Source organism: Drosophila erecta, unplaced genomic scaffold (genome assembly GCF_003286155.1).
Source record: "Drosophila erecta strain 14021-0224.00,06,07 unplaced genomic scaffold, DereRS2 tig00000000-arrow-pilon, whole genome shotgun sequence".
NCBI classification, from domain to species: domain Eukaryota; kingdom Metazoa; phylum Arthropoda; class Insecta; order Diptera; family Drosophilidae; genus Drosophila; species Drosophila erecta.
In genome coordinates this window covers 27,894,800-27,914,177 of record NW_020825194.1, presented here as the reverse complement: position 1 = coordinate 27,914,177, position 19,378 = coordinate 27,894,800, and the positions used below count along the sequence as shown (strand labels likewise).

The following is a 19,378-nucleotide window of genomic DNA, read 5'->3' as shown; positions in this document are numbered from 1 at the left end:
ATGTTGTTTTCTGTTGCCGTTTTCACAAAAAGTTTATATATTTTTGATCAGGATCAATAGCCGAGTATCGTCTGTCAGGAACTATAAAAGCTAGAAAGTTGAGATTGGGCATGCATGTTAAATTATGTTGCCCACAAACCGCCCAAAACCTACCACACTCAAACTTTTAAAAAATGTTTTAATATTTGTATGTCTTGTAAATGTCTACCGTTTTGCCAAACAACTTTTTGCTTTCGTTTCATTGTCAGTCTTGCCAATTCTATCGGCACAACAAAAACGCGTTTGTAAAAAGGGAATCTAACGCCTACAAACCGCACTTTTGAAAATTTTTAAAAAATTGTTTATTATATTTTTTTTTTTCAATTTTAACCGATATGCAAGAAAAAAATTGAAATTTCTCGTTCGCACTTCAAATAGCTGCGTAAGGGGTATCTGATAGTCGGGGAACTCGACCATAGCATTCTCTCTTGCTTTTAAATTATTTCTATGGCAGCTATATGATATAGTGTGATATTCTACCTGTAATAAAAAATGAGTCGTAGGAAAGTTTCATTTGACTCTATCGACTCGGCGTTGATCAAGAATGTATATAGTCGTACTATATAATCCCACATGTCTCCTCTTCTGCATTGCAACATCCGGCTGTAATAAGGGGTATACGAATTAACAGATTCACATTTAATTATTAAAAACCCCAAGAATTATTTGCCGCCCTCATAGGCGTATTTCTTTTCCTGAGTCTATTAATAACATTTTGTTTAGTTCGCACTTTTTATTTTTCTTAATATGTTCTACAGCTTAGAGGGTTTCTTCTTGCTTCTCCACCGTAAAGTACCTAAACAAATGCTATTCGTCCTCTTCTTTGTCCTTGCGATACGATTTTTTTTTTTCGCTGCGGCTGGAGGATCCGCCGGTGTTGCTGCTGCTACTCTTGCTGCTTCGTTCGCTTCGGTCTTTCTCGCGGGACTTGGACTTGCGACGGCTGGACTTTTCGCGGGATCGAGAGCGTTCCCGACGAGAGCTCTCTTTGTCCTTTTCCTTCTCCTTATCTTTGTCCTTCTCTTTATCTTTGTCCTTCTCCTTATCTTTATCTTTTTCCTTTTCTTTATCTTTATCCTTATCTTTGTCACGAGATCGCTCTTTGTCGCGATGTCGTTCGCGTTCTTTTAGGTCACGTTCCTTGCGCTTTTCTTCCTTCAACAGATGCAAATAGTCTTCAAAGTACTCCTCACGATAGGACGAGTCCAGTGCTCGGTACCTAGGATCCGCCTCAAACTTTTTCTTAACATCGTACCACCGGGTGTGCCTCTCGATGTCATGTCGCTCCCGCAACATGTCAAGGAAGTCCTTTCGCATCTGTATAAAAAAGGATTGTAATAATTCCAAAATTTACCATTTATGTATAAGACATACCTGATCTTTTTTTAACAGTTTTTCCTTCTCGCGTCTTCTGCGCTCACGGTCGTCGTCGTAGGCGCCACGATCTGAAATGTAGAGGGCAAAAGGCATTTTACTTTCAGAGTATCTGCACAGGACTGCGTTAGGATTGGATCGTCAGGTCAGCATCTGGCTTGATAAATAATTTTAATAATAAAACGTATTTGTACTTACCGCCCATGGCCAATCTCTGTGGTGGCGCAACACCCATTCTCATCTGTGGCGGCACATTTCCTCCCATCATCATTCCTGGTGGCGGTCCCATATCTGTAAGAGAAAATTTTAATAAATCGGGCATTGGGCATGGTAATTCTAAATATTTTGAACGCACTCATATTTGGCGGCATGCGCATGTTGGGTGGCATCATGCCGCGTAAATTGGGTGGTGGACCGCCCATCTGCGGCGGTGGCACACTCATCCCAGGAGGCGGTATGCCAGGTGGAGGCTGTTGCATATGAGCATGACCTGGAGTTAGCTCTTTAATCCCACTGGGTACCCATCCGGCATTGTCATTGTTCCACTGCGACTCTTGGGTGGGCTCATAGCCGTAGTCAAAGGGTTCTGGCTCGTGAAAGAAGGGTTCCTCAGAGGCGCCGGGTAGCGGGAAGTTTGGCGCCATGGGTCCCAATCCACCACGAGAATACTCCCGGCACTCGGCGGTCATCACCTGAATGGCGTTCTCCTTAACGGCTCTCTCCCGGTCACCCCCCCTATCACCGCCTGTGATTGAGATGGGTCTAGGCGGACGCTGCATCAATCCCACTCCGGATCGCGACTGGTGTTGCATCATAGGCGGCATTCCCGGTGGGGGCATTTGCATGCCGCTTTCTCCGCCCATTCCCACCATCGACTGGATACTGTGCATTCCGGGAGGGCCCATGGCCATGCCGCCATCTGTGAGAATTCCAATAGGGGCATTCTGATTCATATTCTGAGTGAGGCTGGCCAGTCCGACACCGCTCTCTGCCACGCGGAACCGTTTCTGGCGTTCACAATAAGCGCGCCACGTCTCTTCGTTAAATCCGTAGTTGAAGTAGTCAGTAATATCCGCTCCTGGCTTCCGCCACGGCTTCTCCTCAAGCGAATCAATACTGAACTCGTGGACGGCCACTCCGTTGATGGTGCCGGCACCTTCAAAGTCCTCGATGCTAAACTTCCCCGCCTGACCAGCCGGCTTGGCCTTGTCTCCGGCAACACCAGTGCCTCCAGCCAGCAGGTTGGGTCGCTGCTTGATGTTGTAGGTGCTGGGGGCCTGTTTAATGTCCCCGATAACCACGTTGATATCGTCGTCCGAGTCGTCGTCATCGTCATCCTCGGACCCTGAGCCGTTCCTTTCCCTCCTGGCGGCAGGACCATCGCTCATCTCGTCGTCCTCTGGCTCTGGGGAAGATCGGGTGTCCGCCCCGTCCGCGCACCGACCACGATCCCGTTCTCTGTCGCGCTCTCTCCTGCTCCTGCTGTCCGTGTTCGGCAAAGCTTCCTCGTCCTCCTCCATTTCCTGCGCGGGGTCGTCGAACTCCGAGTACTCGGCCACTTCATCCTTTGGACAGCGCGGCGAGTCTTCAGCGGAATCAGTCCCTACCGAAACGCCCGGCTTTTCGCCGGCCGCCAATTCAGCCAACGCCTGAGCCTCAGCCGCCGACTCGTGCTCCGCCGTCAGGGAATCACCGCCGTTGCCCAGCTCGCCGGTCGTCGAATCAGGATTCGAGGTGCCATACAGCCAGCTGTCCTCATTTGTGTCATCTGCCATTGTAGTACCTCAGAAATGCGTAAACGGCAATGCAATGGACTAAAATTTTACAAGAAACACAGGGTGCCAGTGTGACCACCCCGACAAATTCAAAAATACCAACAGCTCTGGCAGTAAATACCGCAATATAGTTGTGTTTCAATTAAAATATCATTTTTTAATAGCTTTAATTTTCGATACTTATACAGGAAACAATTAACTTAAAATGACTTAGAACTTAATATAAAATCAAAAATTAAAAAACTTTAATTATGTGTTTAAAGGTTTTTATAAATGAATACTTAGTTATATGGCAAAAAAAATCCACCTGGTGGAGTAAAGCGTCGTCGTGTAATTATACCTGTTACTCCTAGAGTAAAAGGGTATACTAGATTCGTTGAAAAGTATGTAACAGGTAGAAGCAAGCGCTAGAGTATATGTATACAGTAGGTATTCTTCGAGTCGACTAGTATCGAGTATGAACTATTAAAACTAGAAAGTTGAGACTGATAACGCCCACAAGCCGCCCAAAGCTGCCACGCCCACACATATGGATGAAAAATGTTTTGATTTTTTTTTATTTTTTTTCTTGATTTCAAGCGGTATGCCAAAAAGAATGATGAACTTTCTCGTTCGTACTCCACCGAAAGCTCAGTAACGAGTAAAATCAGTATAGCGAGAAAATCGCCTATAGTCTCTCATGTTTACACTATATTAATTACCCTCTATTATGCTTCACAATTATAAATTCAGAGATTTCGATTTCCTTTCAGCTTTGAGGAAAATCTTTTCCTTACTTATTTCGTCAAATATAACCATACCAAAGACGCTAGAATGTTCTAGAATATTATTCTAGTGTCTTTGGCCGTACCTACCACCCACTGACAAAGGGACCCCGCCGTGTAGCGTACGTCTTGATTCGCGAGAAGATTAACGCCATATTAGACACAATATACAAAAGCAGTAATAAAAGGGAAACATATACAAAAACCAGATAGAATACTGTAGTCGAGTTCCCCGTCTATCAGATACCCGTTACTCAGCTAGCGGAAGTGCAAACGAAAAATTTTAACAGTTTCTGGAATATCGGTAGAAATAGGGAAAAAAATAATAAAATTAAAAAAAACTTAAACAATTTTTTAAAAGTGAGGGAGTGAGAGTTTGTGCGGCTTGTGGGCGTTACAGTGGGCTAGGCAAAACGTTTTTTGGGCAAATCTATAAACATGTACCAGATATGTATACAAAAAAGTGAGAAAATGTAACATTTTTCAAAAGTGTGGGCGTGACAGTTTTTGGCGGTTTGTGGGCCTTGAAAGGTCGTAGTAAAAAGTTGTTTGGCAAATCTATACAAATGTGCAAGATATATTCAAAAATGAAAAAATATCACATTTTTCAAAAGTTTAGCCGTGATAGATTGGTGCGGATTGTGGGCGTGACAACATTTAAAAACAAACTTGCGCTGCGTCTATGTCTCTGAAAGCTGAAACTCCGATGTATTTCGGAAATCAATTTCGGAATTACTGAAGCAAAAATATATTTTTTCGAATCGTGTTCGGTTCAACAAGGAACAAAACTTCTTTGGAATTGTTGAAAAGTGTATAATATTTTGGGCGCTTTATATTTTTAATAACATTTAGTGCTGCACTAATTAGGGAATAAATAAAGTACTAGGTGGTTTGTGCAAGGCTTTCAGTAAACGAGGTTAGTGATTGTCACTTTGGCCAAGAGTGAGAATGACAATGGAATTATTGCGTACATAAATAAAAAATATATAACATAAAAGCCTTTGCAGAAATCGCAACATTGTTCCAGCATTTTGACGAGCCGGTTTGCAAACTGGAACCTTCCAAGGCTCCAACGCCGAGCCGAACCAATGTCAAAGACATATGGGCATACAGCCCTGCTATAGACTATACATTTATTTATTTATTTTATTATTTATTATATATTATTACTATTATTTATTTTCGACACATACGCTCGGGATAGGTGGAGATTACAATACAACTGGGCTATCGTAGAGCTGTTACAAAATATACAATATATTTTATGACACGGAGACAAACCCTTAATATTTTTGATTACATTTTGTTTTGCTTTAAAGTAACAACGATTGTCTTTAGAAAACTAAATTCACGTAAGCGATGCTTATTCCATAGGTATTTTTAAATGGCCATTATATTCATGAATTCCAAATTATTCTAATTTTTTTACTTCAAAGGAACTTTATGTACCCATATTTATAAGTAGGTATGTATATATTTGAAGATCCACACTAGTGAAAAAAAAGAACAGCCAGCATTTGAAGATCAGATATTTAGTATGCAGACATTTTGATTACTATTTTACATGTTTTAGTTGAAGTTTTTGTAGAAAAGTTTATAATGTGTCCCTCTTCTCTTACCTGTCACGCTTGAAATCATATACGAAAATTTTTAAAATAATTACTAAGTTCACAGTATTTTATGTTGTAAAACTAACCAAATACATTTAATTTGCTATTTAGCTGCATTTCTATCATTAAACTACAAAAATGTAATATCTTTTTTAGATCATGTCGCCATGTCGTCTGCCTTCCAATATGAACAGTGGGTACAAAATTTGGCAAACTTAAATGCTCGGTTATCCTACAAGTAAACAGATTACAGTAAGTCTACGTGTTGTATTTAGTGAAACGCAGATTTTCGCTAATGACAATTGGCTGCGGACTAGGTTATTAGTCACATCTTGAACAAAGTTGTACTTTAAATTGCAGCTGGAAGCAAGCTGCCCTGCATCGAGGTACTTTGCTTTTACATCACAACATTTTCAAATTGATATCATTCACATATTCACACCGCACTCTGGGATGGGGGAGAATCGTTGGAGAAATGTAGTCCGTAGATGATTTATGAGGAATTGGGCTACACTCTTGTAAATTTGGAATACATACATATGTAGAAGTTTATTAACTTGAAATGAGTTTAACGATTTTCTAAGTGCTGCTTCACAGCTAAAAGCGATTACATATATGGCATCCCTTTTGGCACCCTGATTTTAGATGTTGCACCTTTTGTAATCACCCAACCGACTTGACAACTAAGTATTACATAAAATCAAAATGCCCAACACTCAAGAACATTTAAATTAAGGCGAAGAGCGTTATTTTACCTGTTGAAAAGAAAGGATGCAGTTCGGGAATATCTTCAACAGAGTATGAAAATTTTGTTCTAGCTCAGTACTGATTTTTGATTTGTTTCACTGGCACACTCACCACGCGAGGCGGGGCCACATTTTTAAAGGCATATTTTATTACAAAAAATAAAGAGTAGATGGCTATTAAACAACATTTCTCCGGCTTGACCTCCCGTCCACTTACACACTCGCACACTCAAACTGGATTCGCATAAGACTTAAAGCTTTGTTCGGCCCTGTGTGGGGGGGCCTTAGATTGTGCTCTATCTGCTCAGGAGCTGCTCTACATTAAGGGTCAGCTCCGGGCCGGGATGGGTGCCATTATTGTTGTTGGCAGCACCTTGGGAGCTGGCACTATTGCTGTTGTGGGCATAGATCCCGTTGAGAGATCTGGACGGGGCCGGTGATGTGGGGGCGGAAAGCTGTGGCGGACTCAGGGGCGGCAGCGGTGGCGAATGCGCTTCCAGCTTTGAGGGCGGACTGCGATTTAGATTGCTGTCCAGGCTACTGTGGTGCTGCGAGGAGGCCGGCGACAGCGGGATCTCCTCGATCTTCTCCAGATCCTGAGTGATCGAGGCGGAGTTCTGCTTGTGTGACCGCGTCAGCGTTCCCTTGGGACTGCGAGTAGTGTCGTGCAACAGAGGTATGTCCAGCATGGAGCTCTTGACACCCCCACCGCAACCGGCCACCAAGCCCGAGTAGGTGGTTGCCTGCAGGGAGTGCTGGTGGTGCTGCTGCTCTCCCTTCGCCTGCTGGTCGTCGCGATCCAAGCTGAACTGCCGACGCAGAAGGCGACTGGAGCCGGGCTTGCCGTCGAACCGAGAGGCTCGACCCCCACTTCCACTTCCGCTCAAGGCTATCGAGGGGCAGACGCCTCCGCCCCCTTGTCCACCACCCGCTCCGCCTGCCACACTGCCGTAAAGGTATTTCCCGTCGTAGAATTGAGTGAGGTTGCTCTCGCTGGGACTGAGGCATTTATAGTGGTTGTATGGCGAACTGAGGTCCATCATCTCCTCGATCTTTTTGTACAGCCTGGAGCTGGATCCTCCCGTTGAGCTCGGCAGCCGGTTGAAGCTGTTCGGGTTGAGCAGATTTTCTGAAGTCAGTTCGGAGACCTTCCGCGACTGTGGACTAGTACTGTTTGGGGTTGCCTTGCCCGGAAACTCCGGACAAAGGGTTGCGTTGGGGCTAATGGTGTTGGTGGAATTGGAGTCCAGGGAGTACGAGTTGTGGAGATTGGCCCCGGAAGCCAGGTCTGCGTTGGTGGGCGGTGTTATCTCGACCTTCACCTCGACGGTATCCCCAGCCAGCGATGAGCTCTGCGAAGAGGACGGATTTGTGCTCGTCCGAGACTTGTTGGCCTGCGCCTTCAGCGTTATTGAGTTGCGGATAAGAGACTCATCCAATCTGCGGAATCCAATAAGTAGTGTTAGCAAAAATGTCGAGATAAGAGATCTTTAACATACCCGTGAGATTCTCTAGTTGAATTTTAGGAATGCAGATGTCAGAAGTTAAATATGTCATTAATCATACATTATATTGTTTGGTTCAAGATGGGATGTTAACAAAAAGTATTTTTGGTCAGATTAAGATGATCTACACAAATAGAAATACATTTTAAAAATGTTTCCATTTCATATTTTAATAGGTCGCTTTGACTGCCACATTTGGATTTATGTTTCAAAAATTATTATTTCGTAAAAAGCAAATGGGAAAAAGTTTTTTACTGCGATAATAAATAAAATGAGATTGATATACCCTTGGGGTACCTTCCGTTAAATACCGCTTGAGATTGTCAAACTGCTATATTCACTTATATTTATTTGTAATATAATCTCACCCAATAGGCGGCGGTGCCGGCAGCGGCTTGTCGAATCCTTTTTTTCCCAGCAGCCAGAAGGTGTTCATCATGCCCTTTCCCTTGATGTCGATGAGACCCCTTTGCTCGATGTCATAGCCACCCCGAGCCTCCAGGCGATCCCTTGTCTCCTGGGACATATGAATGCGCCATGAGGATCCTTAAATGCACGTGTTGTGTTAGTTTAATGTGTGGCGACTTAGAAACGTGCATCTGCAATTACCTGTCGACTCCATTCTCGATGCCGTGTTTACTGTGTCCCCAAATAGACAGTATCTGGGCATCGTGAGACCCACCACTCCGGCGCAACAGGGACCCGTGTGGAGGCCGATCCTCAGTTGAAGTGGAACTCCGGGAAGGTGCTTTACATTGAAACGACCACTTTGATGCAGAAGGTCTAAGGCCATGGTAGCTATCTGCTCGGCATGGTCGGGTATTTTCACGGGCAGCCCGCTAACCACCATATATGCATCGCCGATCGTCTCCACCTGACCAAAGAAGAGAAAAATGTATCAAATAACGAAAAATATCATTCCTATACCTGCAACTTGCAAAGCAGTAGAAAGTAATTTAGTTAATTAAAGAGAAAGTGACATTCGGACTACCAGTTTTGTGAGTGCACACAAGTCAGGTTCCCGCAGTCTTGTTAACAAAAATATAACATGCCATTCCCAAGCTTTATTCAATTTGTGGTCTAACGGAAAAAGAATACTGTTTTTAGATATTTACATTCACTAAGTTAAATGCAATACCCATCACCCTAATTAATAAATATTTTGAGGGTTTAAAATATAAGAATAACACATACTTTTGTGCTACATAAGTACATTGATTGTGTATTTTTTGTAATGACACTGTACACACTGTAGAAGGACATATAGTAGGTCCCACTGTATTATGCATTACATAACAAATACTTATTGAGACCCACTGTGAAATAGAATAAAAACAAAAGAGTAATAAGCACAATTCCCCGTTAAAATTAAGCGCAAAATTGTCTTCCCTTTCTATCATGTACATTCAGCATATAAGATCCATTCTGTTATGGCCCGTTCGCAGAAATGAAGAAGAGAAGAAGATTCGGTGGCGTGCTCTCAAAGAGAACAGTCAAAATAAGAGGGATATAAAAGGAAGAGTGTTGGTCCAGTCGTTTACAACATCAGAAGTTGTTTTTACTTACAATGCCTGACAAAGATTTTAACCAATTCGCCGTTGTTCAGCTGAAAAGTTGGCTGGCAGCTCTCGGACTGCAAGCTTCAGACTCAACAGCGGAATTAATAGCGCGCATGCAGGCCATTTCACCAGAAACACGTGGCAACGAGCCACCACATTTAACAAATTCGCGAAAAAGGAAAAGTTACAGCCCATGAGCGAGTCGATTGGAGCCATTTCTCAGGGACAGCAGTCGGAACACGAGCATCCAAATTATTACCGATTTCACTTCTATGCCGTCGCTGAAGGGAGTTGAAATCGGCATGAAACAGCTGTCCGAATTGGAGGCACGCGCTTAAAAACGGGCACGTTTAGTGTTGGAAAGGAGATGACAGACCGCAGGGAAAAACGACGCATCACGGACGTAAACAAACTTTTAGGATTGGCTGCGGCATCACTTTCATTAGCAAAAAACGTAACGATGGACTTTGATGGAAGCCTATGTGCTCGAGACTGGATCATACAGTTCAACCAAAGACACTGGAATAATTATTCTAGTGTCTTTGTTGGAAGCAAGTGTATTTTTTCGATCTTAAATTGATAAATTGTGCTTTATTAACTTCGGTAAATAAAAAAAACTTCGGTTTAAAATGGCTAAAGGTCGCTGGTAGACTGAAGCACAGCGAGATGTCATCCAAATCATGAAATTGGCGGGAAAATCCATTTCATCCATTTTAAAGGATCTTAGATTCTCTCGAAAAGTGGCTTATAACGCTTTGAAACACTACGCTAGGGATTGCCGCAAGCCAAAAAGAAAGCGCGGATCTTGCTACGCTTGCGGAACCTTTGGACACTTCGTCGGACAATACCCAGTGTAAGAGCGCAAATACAAAAATTATGTAAGATACGTTAAAAGCGAGCTAATGCTAGATCTAAACGCCTTGATGATGGTTACATTTAATTCTACGGAAACCCAAATCAATATGGTGAACAATGGTGGAAATTCATGCAAACCTAAAAACACTTTTAAAATCAATGATTCACCGGGAAAAACCGCGCGTAATCCGTTCTGATACAGTTAGTACAGATTTTGAAAGTTAGTACGACTAGTAATACAGTTAGTAAAGACTTAGAAACCGTTAGTACGATTAGTAATTCAGCTAGTAAAGATTTGAAACAGTGCTGTTAGTGATACAGTTGGAACATATTAACATAAAAAAGGTTGTCAAACAGGTAATCCAGCCATTAAAGGCAACGTTTGCAAGAATACAGTTGACCAGGGTTAGATGAAACTGAATTGACTATCAATGAGGTGTATAATATCAACTATACGAGAAGAAGACTGATTATTCAAGCGGTACGAACTTTAGTTCGGTTTTCCTCGGTAAACCCAGGAGACATAAGATTGTGCATCGAATTTAGGAAACTTAACAAGATTTTTATTAAGGACAAGTACCCTATTCCACTCATTGATGACCTGTTAGATAAATTGGTTAACAACAAAATCTTTACAAGACATGACTTAAAAAACAACTATTTCCATGTTTTTGTTAACAAGAAATCAGTCAAGTACAGCCCCTTTGTAACCCCGTTAGGTGAATTTGAGTTTCTCAGGATGCCGATGGGTCTGAAAACTACATCAGCCGGGTTTCAGAGATTTATAAGCAAAATTTTTAATGATGTTATTAGAGACAACAAGGTAATTGTGTACATGGATATCATGATCGCCAGCAAGGATACTGGCGAGATTGGCTAAAAACAAGCTAGTACTCCGAATGGATAAATGCGAATGCTTATTATAATAAATATAAATAAATTAAAATAAATGAATTGGGTATCAGAGCAAACGACAACGGAATATAAGCGATAAACAATGAACAATGTTCCTGTCCCTGACAGAACACAGTCAGTCCAAAGTTTTTTTGGATTATGTTCATATTTTGGCAGACGTATTCAAGATTTTTGTATACTAGCTGTTGAGAAGGGACGAAAAATTTCGATTTGGAGAAAATTTGTTTGTTTTCTGACGATTAAGGACGAATTAGTACAGGCACCAGTTTTAGCTATTTATGATTACAAAGACGAAGTAGATTTGCACTGTGATGCTAGCTCTGTTGGTTTTGAAGCTGTGCTTTTTCAAATAAATATACATGGAAAGTTGCACGCTATTTTTTATTTTTCTAAGCGCACGACGACAGCTGAATCGAAGTATCATAGTTTTGAACCATGGCAATAATTCACGCACTGCGTAGATTTAGAATATATATTACTTATATGGGAAACGTTTTAAGATAATAAGTGATTGTAATTCGCTCAGATTAACGCTAACAAAGTTGAACTAAATCCTGTCTTTAACATTACAAAAGTAATTCAAATATGTAAAATCAATCATCCAAAAAATTACTTGGTTCCTTACCTTGTACACGTTATAGGCGTTGATTGTGGCATCGAAGATCGTATAGAGATCGTTGAGCAAATCCACAACTTGAACAGGACTGCAATGGGCGGCGATTGTTGTAAAACCAACAATGTCACTAAAGTATATGGTTACGTCGGAAAATTCTTCCGGGTCGACGGCCAAGCCCATCTTCAGTTTTTCAGCAACCGAGCTGAATATAAGGTTTGATAACAAAACATATTCATTTTTGGAGCTATATTTTGATTGACGGTGTCTTACCTTGGTAACATGCGATTCAGCAGCTGTTCAGTCTTCTTTCGTTCAATGTCCAGTTGTTCAGTGCGTTCCCGAATCAACTCCTCCAAGTTATTAGAGTACTTCTCGAGCATTTGGAACATCGTGTCCACAAAGTTTACCTTGCGTCCATGGTTCAGCATCTTGAAGCGTTCATAAACCCTAATGGATAAAAATAAAAATGAAGGAGCCATGATATATAAAATATAAAGAAAAAAACCTGAGGCTAAATACCACTGCAAAGATAATAATAAAAATAACAATGTTTAACTAATTTCTTATTAATGTTCCGATTGTGCTGTAATCGCCATATGACGGACGGACAGACTAGTGATTGTGATCAAGAATATATATACTTTATAGTTTCGGAAACGCTTCCTGCTACCTTTTCTTTCTACATACTTTTCAACTTATTTGGTATACCCTGCAAACGGCAATGCATTTATAAGGGAACAATACAAAACTATTCAACATTACGTGTTTAGGAAGTGTAAAGCAGGCTCGATTGAAGGCGTAAGCTTTGTCTATCTGTTTGCCGCTACATTTAAGCTAATGTTAGATTAAAGTAGTAGCAGATCTCAGCTGACTTGCAAACTGTTCACTAATCTGCTGGTAATACTTACGAGTTAAAGTCAGGACGCATGTCAGGCTGTTCGGCCCAGCACTGGCGCATGATATTGATGGCCTCTGGTGGAGCGGCTCCCTTGGAAACTGAGGGCCGTATCAGAGGCGGAGGCTTTTTGATTTTGATTATTATTTCCTCCGGGGAGAGGGAGAGCATGCAGTAGGGTTCTCCCCTGACTACCACCTCCTGCATGATGATTCCGAAGGAATAGACGTCTCCAAGTTGGGTCCCCAACTGAATGCGGCCGTGCTGGTGTTGATGGTGGTGCTGATGCTGGTGGTGCTTCATGTTGCGAAGGAGCTCTGGTGCTGTCCACAACAGCTCCTTGGCACTCCTGGGTCTTGGCGGAAGTCCCTGCGATTCGTAAAAAGAGTTCAACCCATAGTCGGTGATCTTCAGGACCCATCGGGCATCCACTACGCAGTTTCTCGAGGTCAAGGCCCCATGAACTCTCAAGGGTGAGGTGTGTAGGTATCGCATGCCCCTGACCAGATCCGTGAGCAGGCTCAGCCGAAATGACCAGTCTAGCTTGATCTCATCCATGATAAGCACATCCTGCAGCGATCCTCTGGAGCAGAAATCAAAGACCATGGCCGTGCGGTTGGGATCAGATAGCCAGCCAATTAACGGGTTTATATTTTCGTGCCTTAGACCATGGGCCATTACGAGTAGATCCATCGCCTTGGTGCGCAGCTCCGTAGATCCGTTTATATGCACCTCCTTCAGTTGCACGAGATCTCCATTATACCGAGCTCTCATGTCCAGATGGGCAGGATTGTGCCTGGCTAAGCTGCCAGTGGCGGAAGACCCGCTCTTTCCGTTCGCCGTGGCTGTGATGCCTCCAGCCGAGCCCGGGGCGGCTGCACCGGGAATTACGAATCCTAGATTCTTTAGGGAGCCAATGGAACCTTTAAGTAGATCCGGCTTGTCTACTTCCGGGCCTCCAAACTCCTGCAGCTGCTGCAGCCAACAGCATAGCATGGCCTCTATGCCCTCATCGACCTAAAATCGAAAAATATGGAGGTGTTTTAAATGATATAGAAATTTGGATGAGGAGCTTACTCTTCGAGAATCCACTGGGAAAACAAAATCGCTGGCTGAAAGGACTATTTTGTTGGGCCCCTTCGAGAGACGCTTACGTAAGAAGTAGTTTCTGTGCGGGACATAACCAAATTAAACGGCATTAATATTTGTAATCTTTTTTTTATTTAAGTAGGTACTAATAGAAATATTGCGTATTTTACAGGAACTAAATAATAGAGTAATGTCGGAGTCTTGACAAGAAAAGCTTTCGATCTTAAATACCAAGGATCATAGAAGAATTTTTGCGCAGCTTTTTGCAAGTCATTCACAATAGAATCGTTTTCTGTGACAGAATTGAGATTTTAAAATTTTTATTTGGCAAGTTAACTGGGCTAATGATAGAATAGTAAGTTTCAGACTATACATCAGTTCACTAAGAATAAAAAAGGCAATCCAGACCTTATATATCTTGTAGTAATTATATGTATATTAAAAACATGAGAGAACGCTATAGTCGAGTTCTCCGACTATCATATACCCGTTACTCAGCAAAAATTAAAAATTTACTCAGCTGGTGGAAGTGCGAACAAGAAATTTTTTAATTTTTTTGGAATATCGGTAGAAAAAAAATATAAGTGTGGGCATGACAGTTTTGGGCGGTTTGTGGGCGTTAGAGTGGGTTGTGGCCACAAGTTTTTAGGCAAAATAATAGACATTTACAAGACCAAAACAAAAAAAAAAGGGGAAAATTATCTAAACAAATATCAAATATCAAAATTGGCGGTTTATTGGCGTTAGAGTGGGCGTGGCAAAATCTGCATGCCTAGTCTCAACTTTCTAGCTTTTATAGATCCTGAGATACGACGTTCATACGGACGAACAGATGGACTCGGCTATTGATCCTGATCAAGACTATATATATTTTAATATGTATAGTCGGAAACGCTTCTTTCTATCCATTTCTTCGAACTTATGAAATGCACCGTGTGGTATTTGACTGCAAATGTAAGGATTGGGTCAACACAATTAGAAGGGATTTAACTCTTATTGTTGGAAATTGTTCAATTAAAACAATTATTATATATAATACCTAAATTTTTTGTATTTCTAAAAATCCCAAAACTTATCATTGTTTGTTTTAGTTTACTTTAAAATTTGTATGTAAGTATATATATTAATGCTCCCATATTATAATGTAAGATTTTGAAAATTTCTTGTATAAATTAGTTTATTGAATTTAAAAGTGGGAAAAGTATGAAGATAACCAGTTTCTATGAAGTTCTATAAGCCTAAGCTGGTTTTAAATTAATTACAATTGCTTTGTAAGCTTAAAAAACTTAACAAATCATTTAGTCAAGTTCCCTCTTATGACTTACAAATTAAAGTTTAATTGGCAGGCAACTTACCGCATGGCGATTCCGCCGGCTACAATGCCCGCGAATATGATGACCAGTAGGCCCACACAGATCGCCACGATGGTCCAGCAGATGGCACCGCACTGCCAGAGAAGGACACTGCTGACCAGCAACCACTCGTCGTAAGCAGGGTGTATCGAGTGGGTGATATAGGAGCCACTCCCTTCGACCTCCAACCCACCTCCTTGACTTGCACTATCGCTCTCCAGAATGAGCAGTGGTCGCCACTTGTAGGGGGCCACCGGGGCGTCCCTAACGATGTCCAGCACCACAAAATCATATTGGGGACTGGTTTCTGAAGTGTCCGGTTGGGTAGTGGTTGTTACTATCGTATCAAAGAGCGGGAAGAGATTGCGGAACGGATACAGCTTGTGCAGGCTGGCATTGCGGTGGTCGGAGGCTGGTGGATCCTTGTGGTTCCCGTTGAGAGGCGTGCGAAAATTCTGCATTGTGGCCATCAGTCCGGCCCCATTTAGAAAGAGGCGATGTCTGTCGTTTAGCAGAGTCAGCACCAACAGATTGCTGCTGACCATTTCGGCCGGAGAATCAGCGTCGTGTGCGAAGGCTTTACTCCGTGAGCCACCCATTCGAGCCAAGTATTTATAGAACCCATGCTGGATGTCCAATGAGCTGGCCGCCATGTCGATGAGCAGGATTTTTGTGTGCTGCCTCCTGGGCCCTGACCCATGACCTTTCTTCCGCGCCTGCTCCGCCCACTCCACCTCGATGGTGGACAACAGCAGGGTGGTGCTCGCATCGTTCAGCGGGGCTGTTATAATAATTGCTGAAACCGAAACCGAAATCGAGACCGAGTGAGTTTTAACAACGGGAACTACACAAGTATAAAAAACCGCACACATTTTACAAGGTTAATGCAATTAAGTTCAAAGATGGCTCTTTCTAAGAAATGTAACCCGTGTTAACTTTATAATAAGGAGCACCACAACAACTGGTTTTTTTATTAGACGAGTTGGTTTCTTTTTAAGTGTGTTAATTTACTTAAGAACCTAAGACTATGTATGCTAAAAATAGAAAACTGTTGATAATTATCAATTATAGATTTCTTCTCTTAGATAGCAACACACTGGAGCACCAATTTGTCGAGCTTGTTGCTTTTCAGTGCAGTATGCCCAGTGACCAGCAGAGGCGGTACTCACCTTTGCCCGGCTTATCCTGCAGATGCAGGTGACGTATTGTCCTGCCAATTTCGATGCGATACGGCACATGCAAGTTGGTGGCAATGGCCAGTCCTAGGCCCCAATTGTCGTCTGAAAACCACACAGAGATAGAGAGAAGGTGTGAGACAAATAGGGCAGCGATGTAGAAATTAAATTGCGATTTTGTGGCCCAAAGTACTGGTGTCATGTGTGTCCTGGCCTTTGCACAATGAACACCCACAGTCACTCTGTTTCTTATGAGCGCTTTCATTGGAAAGCAGTTTCATATGCGCCTATGCAGAGCTATCCAATAGTCATAGAAAGTGTATTTCAAACCGGCTTTGGTCCAAGAAATGACATCTCATAGGCAATGTATTCAGTAAATATGAAAGACCATGAATGAAATGAATGAATGAAATGGATGAATGAATGATCATGGAACTAGTGCCTGGAAGGATGCTCTGGAAGGATGCTCTGGAAGGATGCCCTGGAAGGATGCTCTGGAAGGATGCTCTGGAAGGATGGTAATTGGGCGGACCTCCTTAAAATTAAATAACTAAATATTTCGTAAATGGGCTCAATACATGAAATTAGGATATTATCCTTGGTTTACAAAGAATTCTGTTAGAAAAAATAGAGCAGTAAATATAATTATTCAATTTATTGTATAGACTCAACACTCAACTCAATTTTAAGTGGCTTGAAATATGCTGCCCACTAAAAAAACTAATAGAATTTGCAGCGGCAATTCCGAAAAGCGGAAGTTTTTTGGTTCTGGGCCGGAATGAAAGTTTTGGCTTCCACATGGGTCTTGGCTCCCTCAGGAGGTACATCCTGCGTACCCAGTTCAGCCATGAAGCTGCAGTGCTTCCTGGCTTCTCTGGGGCAAGGACATTTGTCCACACTGGCACCGAGAACTCGGGCATTGAAATCCTGCTCGGTGGCCGGAGGTCTGGGAATGTACTTAGTGGGATTACAGGCCATAACCCGCCAGTTTGGATGCGGAGCAAGGTAATCAGTGCCGGAGTCCAAAATCTCCTTAGCTAATCTTTTGCAGACGACGGGATTATCGACAGCGGCCATAAGGCGACTATCAAATCGTTTCTCCTCCTCCATCTGGATACGCTTCATCTCCTTGATTTGTGCATCCAAGTCTGCTTTGTGCTGGATCTGGCGGCACACAATCATTTCATGAGTGACCTCCGGATGAACAAAGCGATTCTCCATCATTTTGTTCTCCCGAAGTTCAGCATCAGACCGGATTCTGCGTTCGTAGTCCTCGCAGATCTGCTTCCGGAGGATCTCGTGACACTTCTCTGCGGCCTCCCGCTTCAGCCGCATTCTTTCCGTGATGTTGACCTTGGTACACATGTCCAGCTGGTAGAGATCGGCGATGCGCTCGTCCATCATCTTCTCGATTCCCAGTTCAAGAGATTGCATGCGGCGGAGGTAGGCCAGGTATTCCAGAGTAGCTCGGTTAAGATCCTTCTTAGACTGAGCGATCTTGGCCAGAGCCTCGGCTTCCAACCGTTGCGTTTCCCGGCAGAAGGCCATGTGGTCATTCTTCTCCGACTCCCAGTCCGCCAGGCGGGCGCATCTTTTTCGCTCGATCTCCTTCAGCAGCTCGGCTTGGTGGGCCAATTGATTTGCTGGTGCAGGCTGGTGCTCCTTCTCAAACTCCTCCAAGCGGATCTCCTCCAGAAGAGAATTAAGTATCCGCTCGTCTTCCATCCTTTCTGCCATCGCCGCCTTGCGCTTCTCCTCGTGCTCAGCTACTTGGACGGCCAGGACATGATTTACTTGCTCTTGCATCTGGTGGCGTCTCAGATTTTCCTCCGCTTGGTTGCAGTCGAACTGGGCCCACCGGCGGCGATTCAGCTCCAGCCAATACTTATCTTGCTGGCACTCGCGCCGCTTCTTCCGTTGGTTCTCGAGAATTTGCTCCTCCTGGACTATCTTCGTCTCCACGAGGTCCTGCTGCCGAAGGGCCTCGCGGATCTCGTAGCAGTCGAGCATGACCTGCTGAATGTGCTTCTCCTCGAGGAACTTTTTGTGCTGCTTGGCCACCTGCTCCTTGATGGCGTGCAGGTGCTCCTTTCGTTCCTTAATGTCCTGGTCGATCCGGGTCTTCACCGTGTTCGAAAACTCCTCCTCGTACCGCTTGTCCTCCTCATCCAGCATGTTCTTCAGCCTTCTGCTCCGTTCCTGCAGCTCCGCCGCGGCCACCTGCTTCGCCTTGTTCACCAGCTTTCCGATTTGAGTGTGCAGACTTTTGCGGTCCGTCCGTGTGATGAAGTTGAAGTGGTCTGCACCACGTCCGGAGGCCTGCATTTTGGCGGGGTTATCCAAATAAACTAACGAAAAATGTGTACAAGTCGGGTAGTGAAAATCTCTACTAATTTGTAGGCGTATGTGGCTTTGCTTGAAGGGATTTCGTGACGGGAAAGTCGATCGTTGTATTCAAACAAGAAGTGAATATACATTATCGACATTACAACGAATATTTTCTCATTGGCTTATCCCATTTTATATTTCAAATGCAAACAAGGAATCCCTTCTGTTAAAGATGAAATTACAAAATATAACAAAAAATATATAGATAGACCAAGAATTCATGATAACAATTTAGCTTAAGATAGCTTAAGATTTAGATAAGTTTGATTAACAACAATAACAACGTAAGAAGACTCAAACGCATTCACGTGCTCGATCTCCCTCATAGATAGATAAAAAAAAAGTACATAAATTATGTAGTAGGCTAAACGAATTCTACTGCCTCTGTTATTTTTAATATTAATTACAACATTTACTTATTGTCCAATTAAGACAGATTGTAAATAAAATGAAAGAAAAAAAAAAAAAAATTGCTTATCAGTTTTTTCAACGCAATCTATCGCCAGAACTCAGCATTATTCAAATTTTTTTCGCTAGTTTGGGATAGATAGATATAAATTGGCAAGACAAATAATATAAGGAAAAAAAATAAAACACTTCAAAAGTGGAAAAAATTGTTTTTGCCGTTAAAATTTTGAGGTAAAAAAAAAAAAAATCTAACATATTTGAAACATGTTAGCGTGGGAGCTTTGGGCGGTTTGTGTGCATTCGAGTGGGCGTG

The 19,378-nt window shown here is 42.7% G+C and overlaps 3 protein-coding genes across 3 annotated transcripts in view; all 3 read right to left on the bottom strand.

Moving 5' to 3' along the window:
• Positions 1 to 741: 741 nt before the first annotated feature.
• LOC6552180 (pre-mRNA 3'-end-processing factor FIP1) lies at positions 742 to 3,320 on the bottom strand. Its single transcript, XM_001978798.3, has 4 exons — positions 1,769 to 3,320; positions 1,612 to 1,704; positions 1,414 to 1,484; positions 742 to 1,356 (listed from the first exon to the last, which is right to left on the bottom strand). Exons 1-4 carry the CDS (start codon positions 3,186 to 3,188, stop codon positions 847 to 849), a joined length of 2,094 nt encoding a protein of 697 aa, XP_001978834.1. The 5' UTR covers positions 3,189 to 3,320; the 3' UTR covers positions 742 to 846.
• Positions 3,321 to 5,738: 2,418 nt separating this feature from the next.
• The window catches only part of LOC6552181, a 30,717-nt gene continuing 17,077 nt past the window's right edge, over positions 5,739 to 19,378 (bottom strand). The window contains exons 4-13 of the mRNA XM_001978799.3: positions 16,264 to 16,374; positions 15,098 to 15,890; positions 13,731 to 13,821; positions 12,667 to 13,670; positions 12,029 to 12,205; positions 11,768 to 11,960; positions 8,423 to 8,687; positions 8,182 to 8,359; positions 7,808 to 7,819; positions 5,739 to 7,748 (exon numbers count right to left, since the gene is read on the bottom strand). Coding sequence (XP_001978835.2) covers positions 6,605 to 7,748; positions 7,808 to 7,819; positions 8,182 to 8,359; positions 8,423 to 8,687; positions 11,768 to 11,960; positions 12,029 to 12,205; positions 12,667 to 13,670; positions 13,731 to 13,821; positions 15,098 to 15,890; positions 16,264 to 16,374 — 3,968 coding nt within the window. The 3' untranslated portion in view covers positions 5,739 to 6,604. The remainder of the gene's footprint in view (positions 7,749 to 7,807; positions 7,820 to 8,181; positions 8,360 to 8,422; positions 8,688 to 11,767; positions 11,961 to 12,028; positions 12,206 to 12,666; positions 13,671 to 13,730; positions 13,822 to 15,097; positions 15,891 to 16,263; positions 16,375 to 19,378) is intronic.
• Positions 16,933 to 18,694, bottom strand: LOC26526730 (trichohyalin). The gene has a single exon (XM_015155031.2). It carries the CDS (start codon positions 18,592 to 18,594, stop codon positions 16,990 to 16,992), a length of 1,605 nt encoding a protein of 534 aa, XP_015010517.1. The 5' UTR covers positions 18,595 to 18,694; the 3' UTR covers positions 16,933 to 16,989.

What these genes read in the sequence shown, in the direction of transcription:
- LOC26526730 (XM_015155031.2), bottom strand. Translation starts at nt 18,594, where the DNA reads ATGCAGGCCTCCGGACGTGGTGCAGACCACTTCAACTTCATCACACGG.
- LOC6552180 (XM_001978798.3), bottom strand. Translation starts at nt 3,188, where the DNA reads ATGGCAGATGACACAAATGAGGACAGCTGGCTGTATGGCACCTCGAAT. An exon ending in GCGCATGCCGCCAAATATGA is followed by an intron (nt 1,705 to 1,768) that starts GTGCGTTCAAAA and finishes TTTCTCTTACAG; the next exon opens with ATATGGGACCGCCACCAGGA. An exon ending in AACTGTTAAAAAAAGATCAG is followed by an intron (nt 1,357 to 1,413) that starts GTATGTCTTATA and finishes TTTTTTATACAG; the next exon opens with ATGCGAAAGGACTTCCTTGA.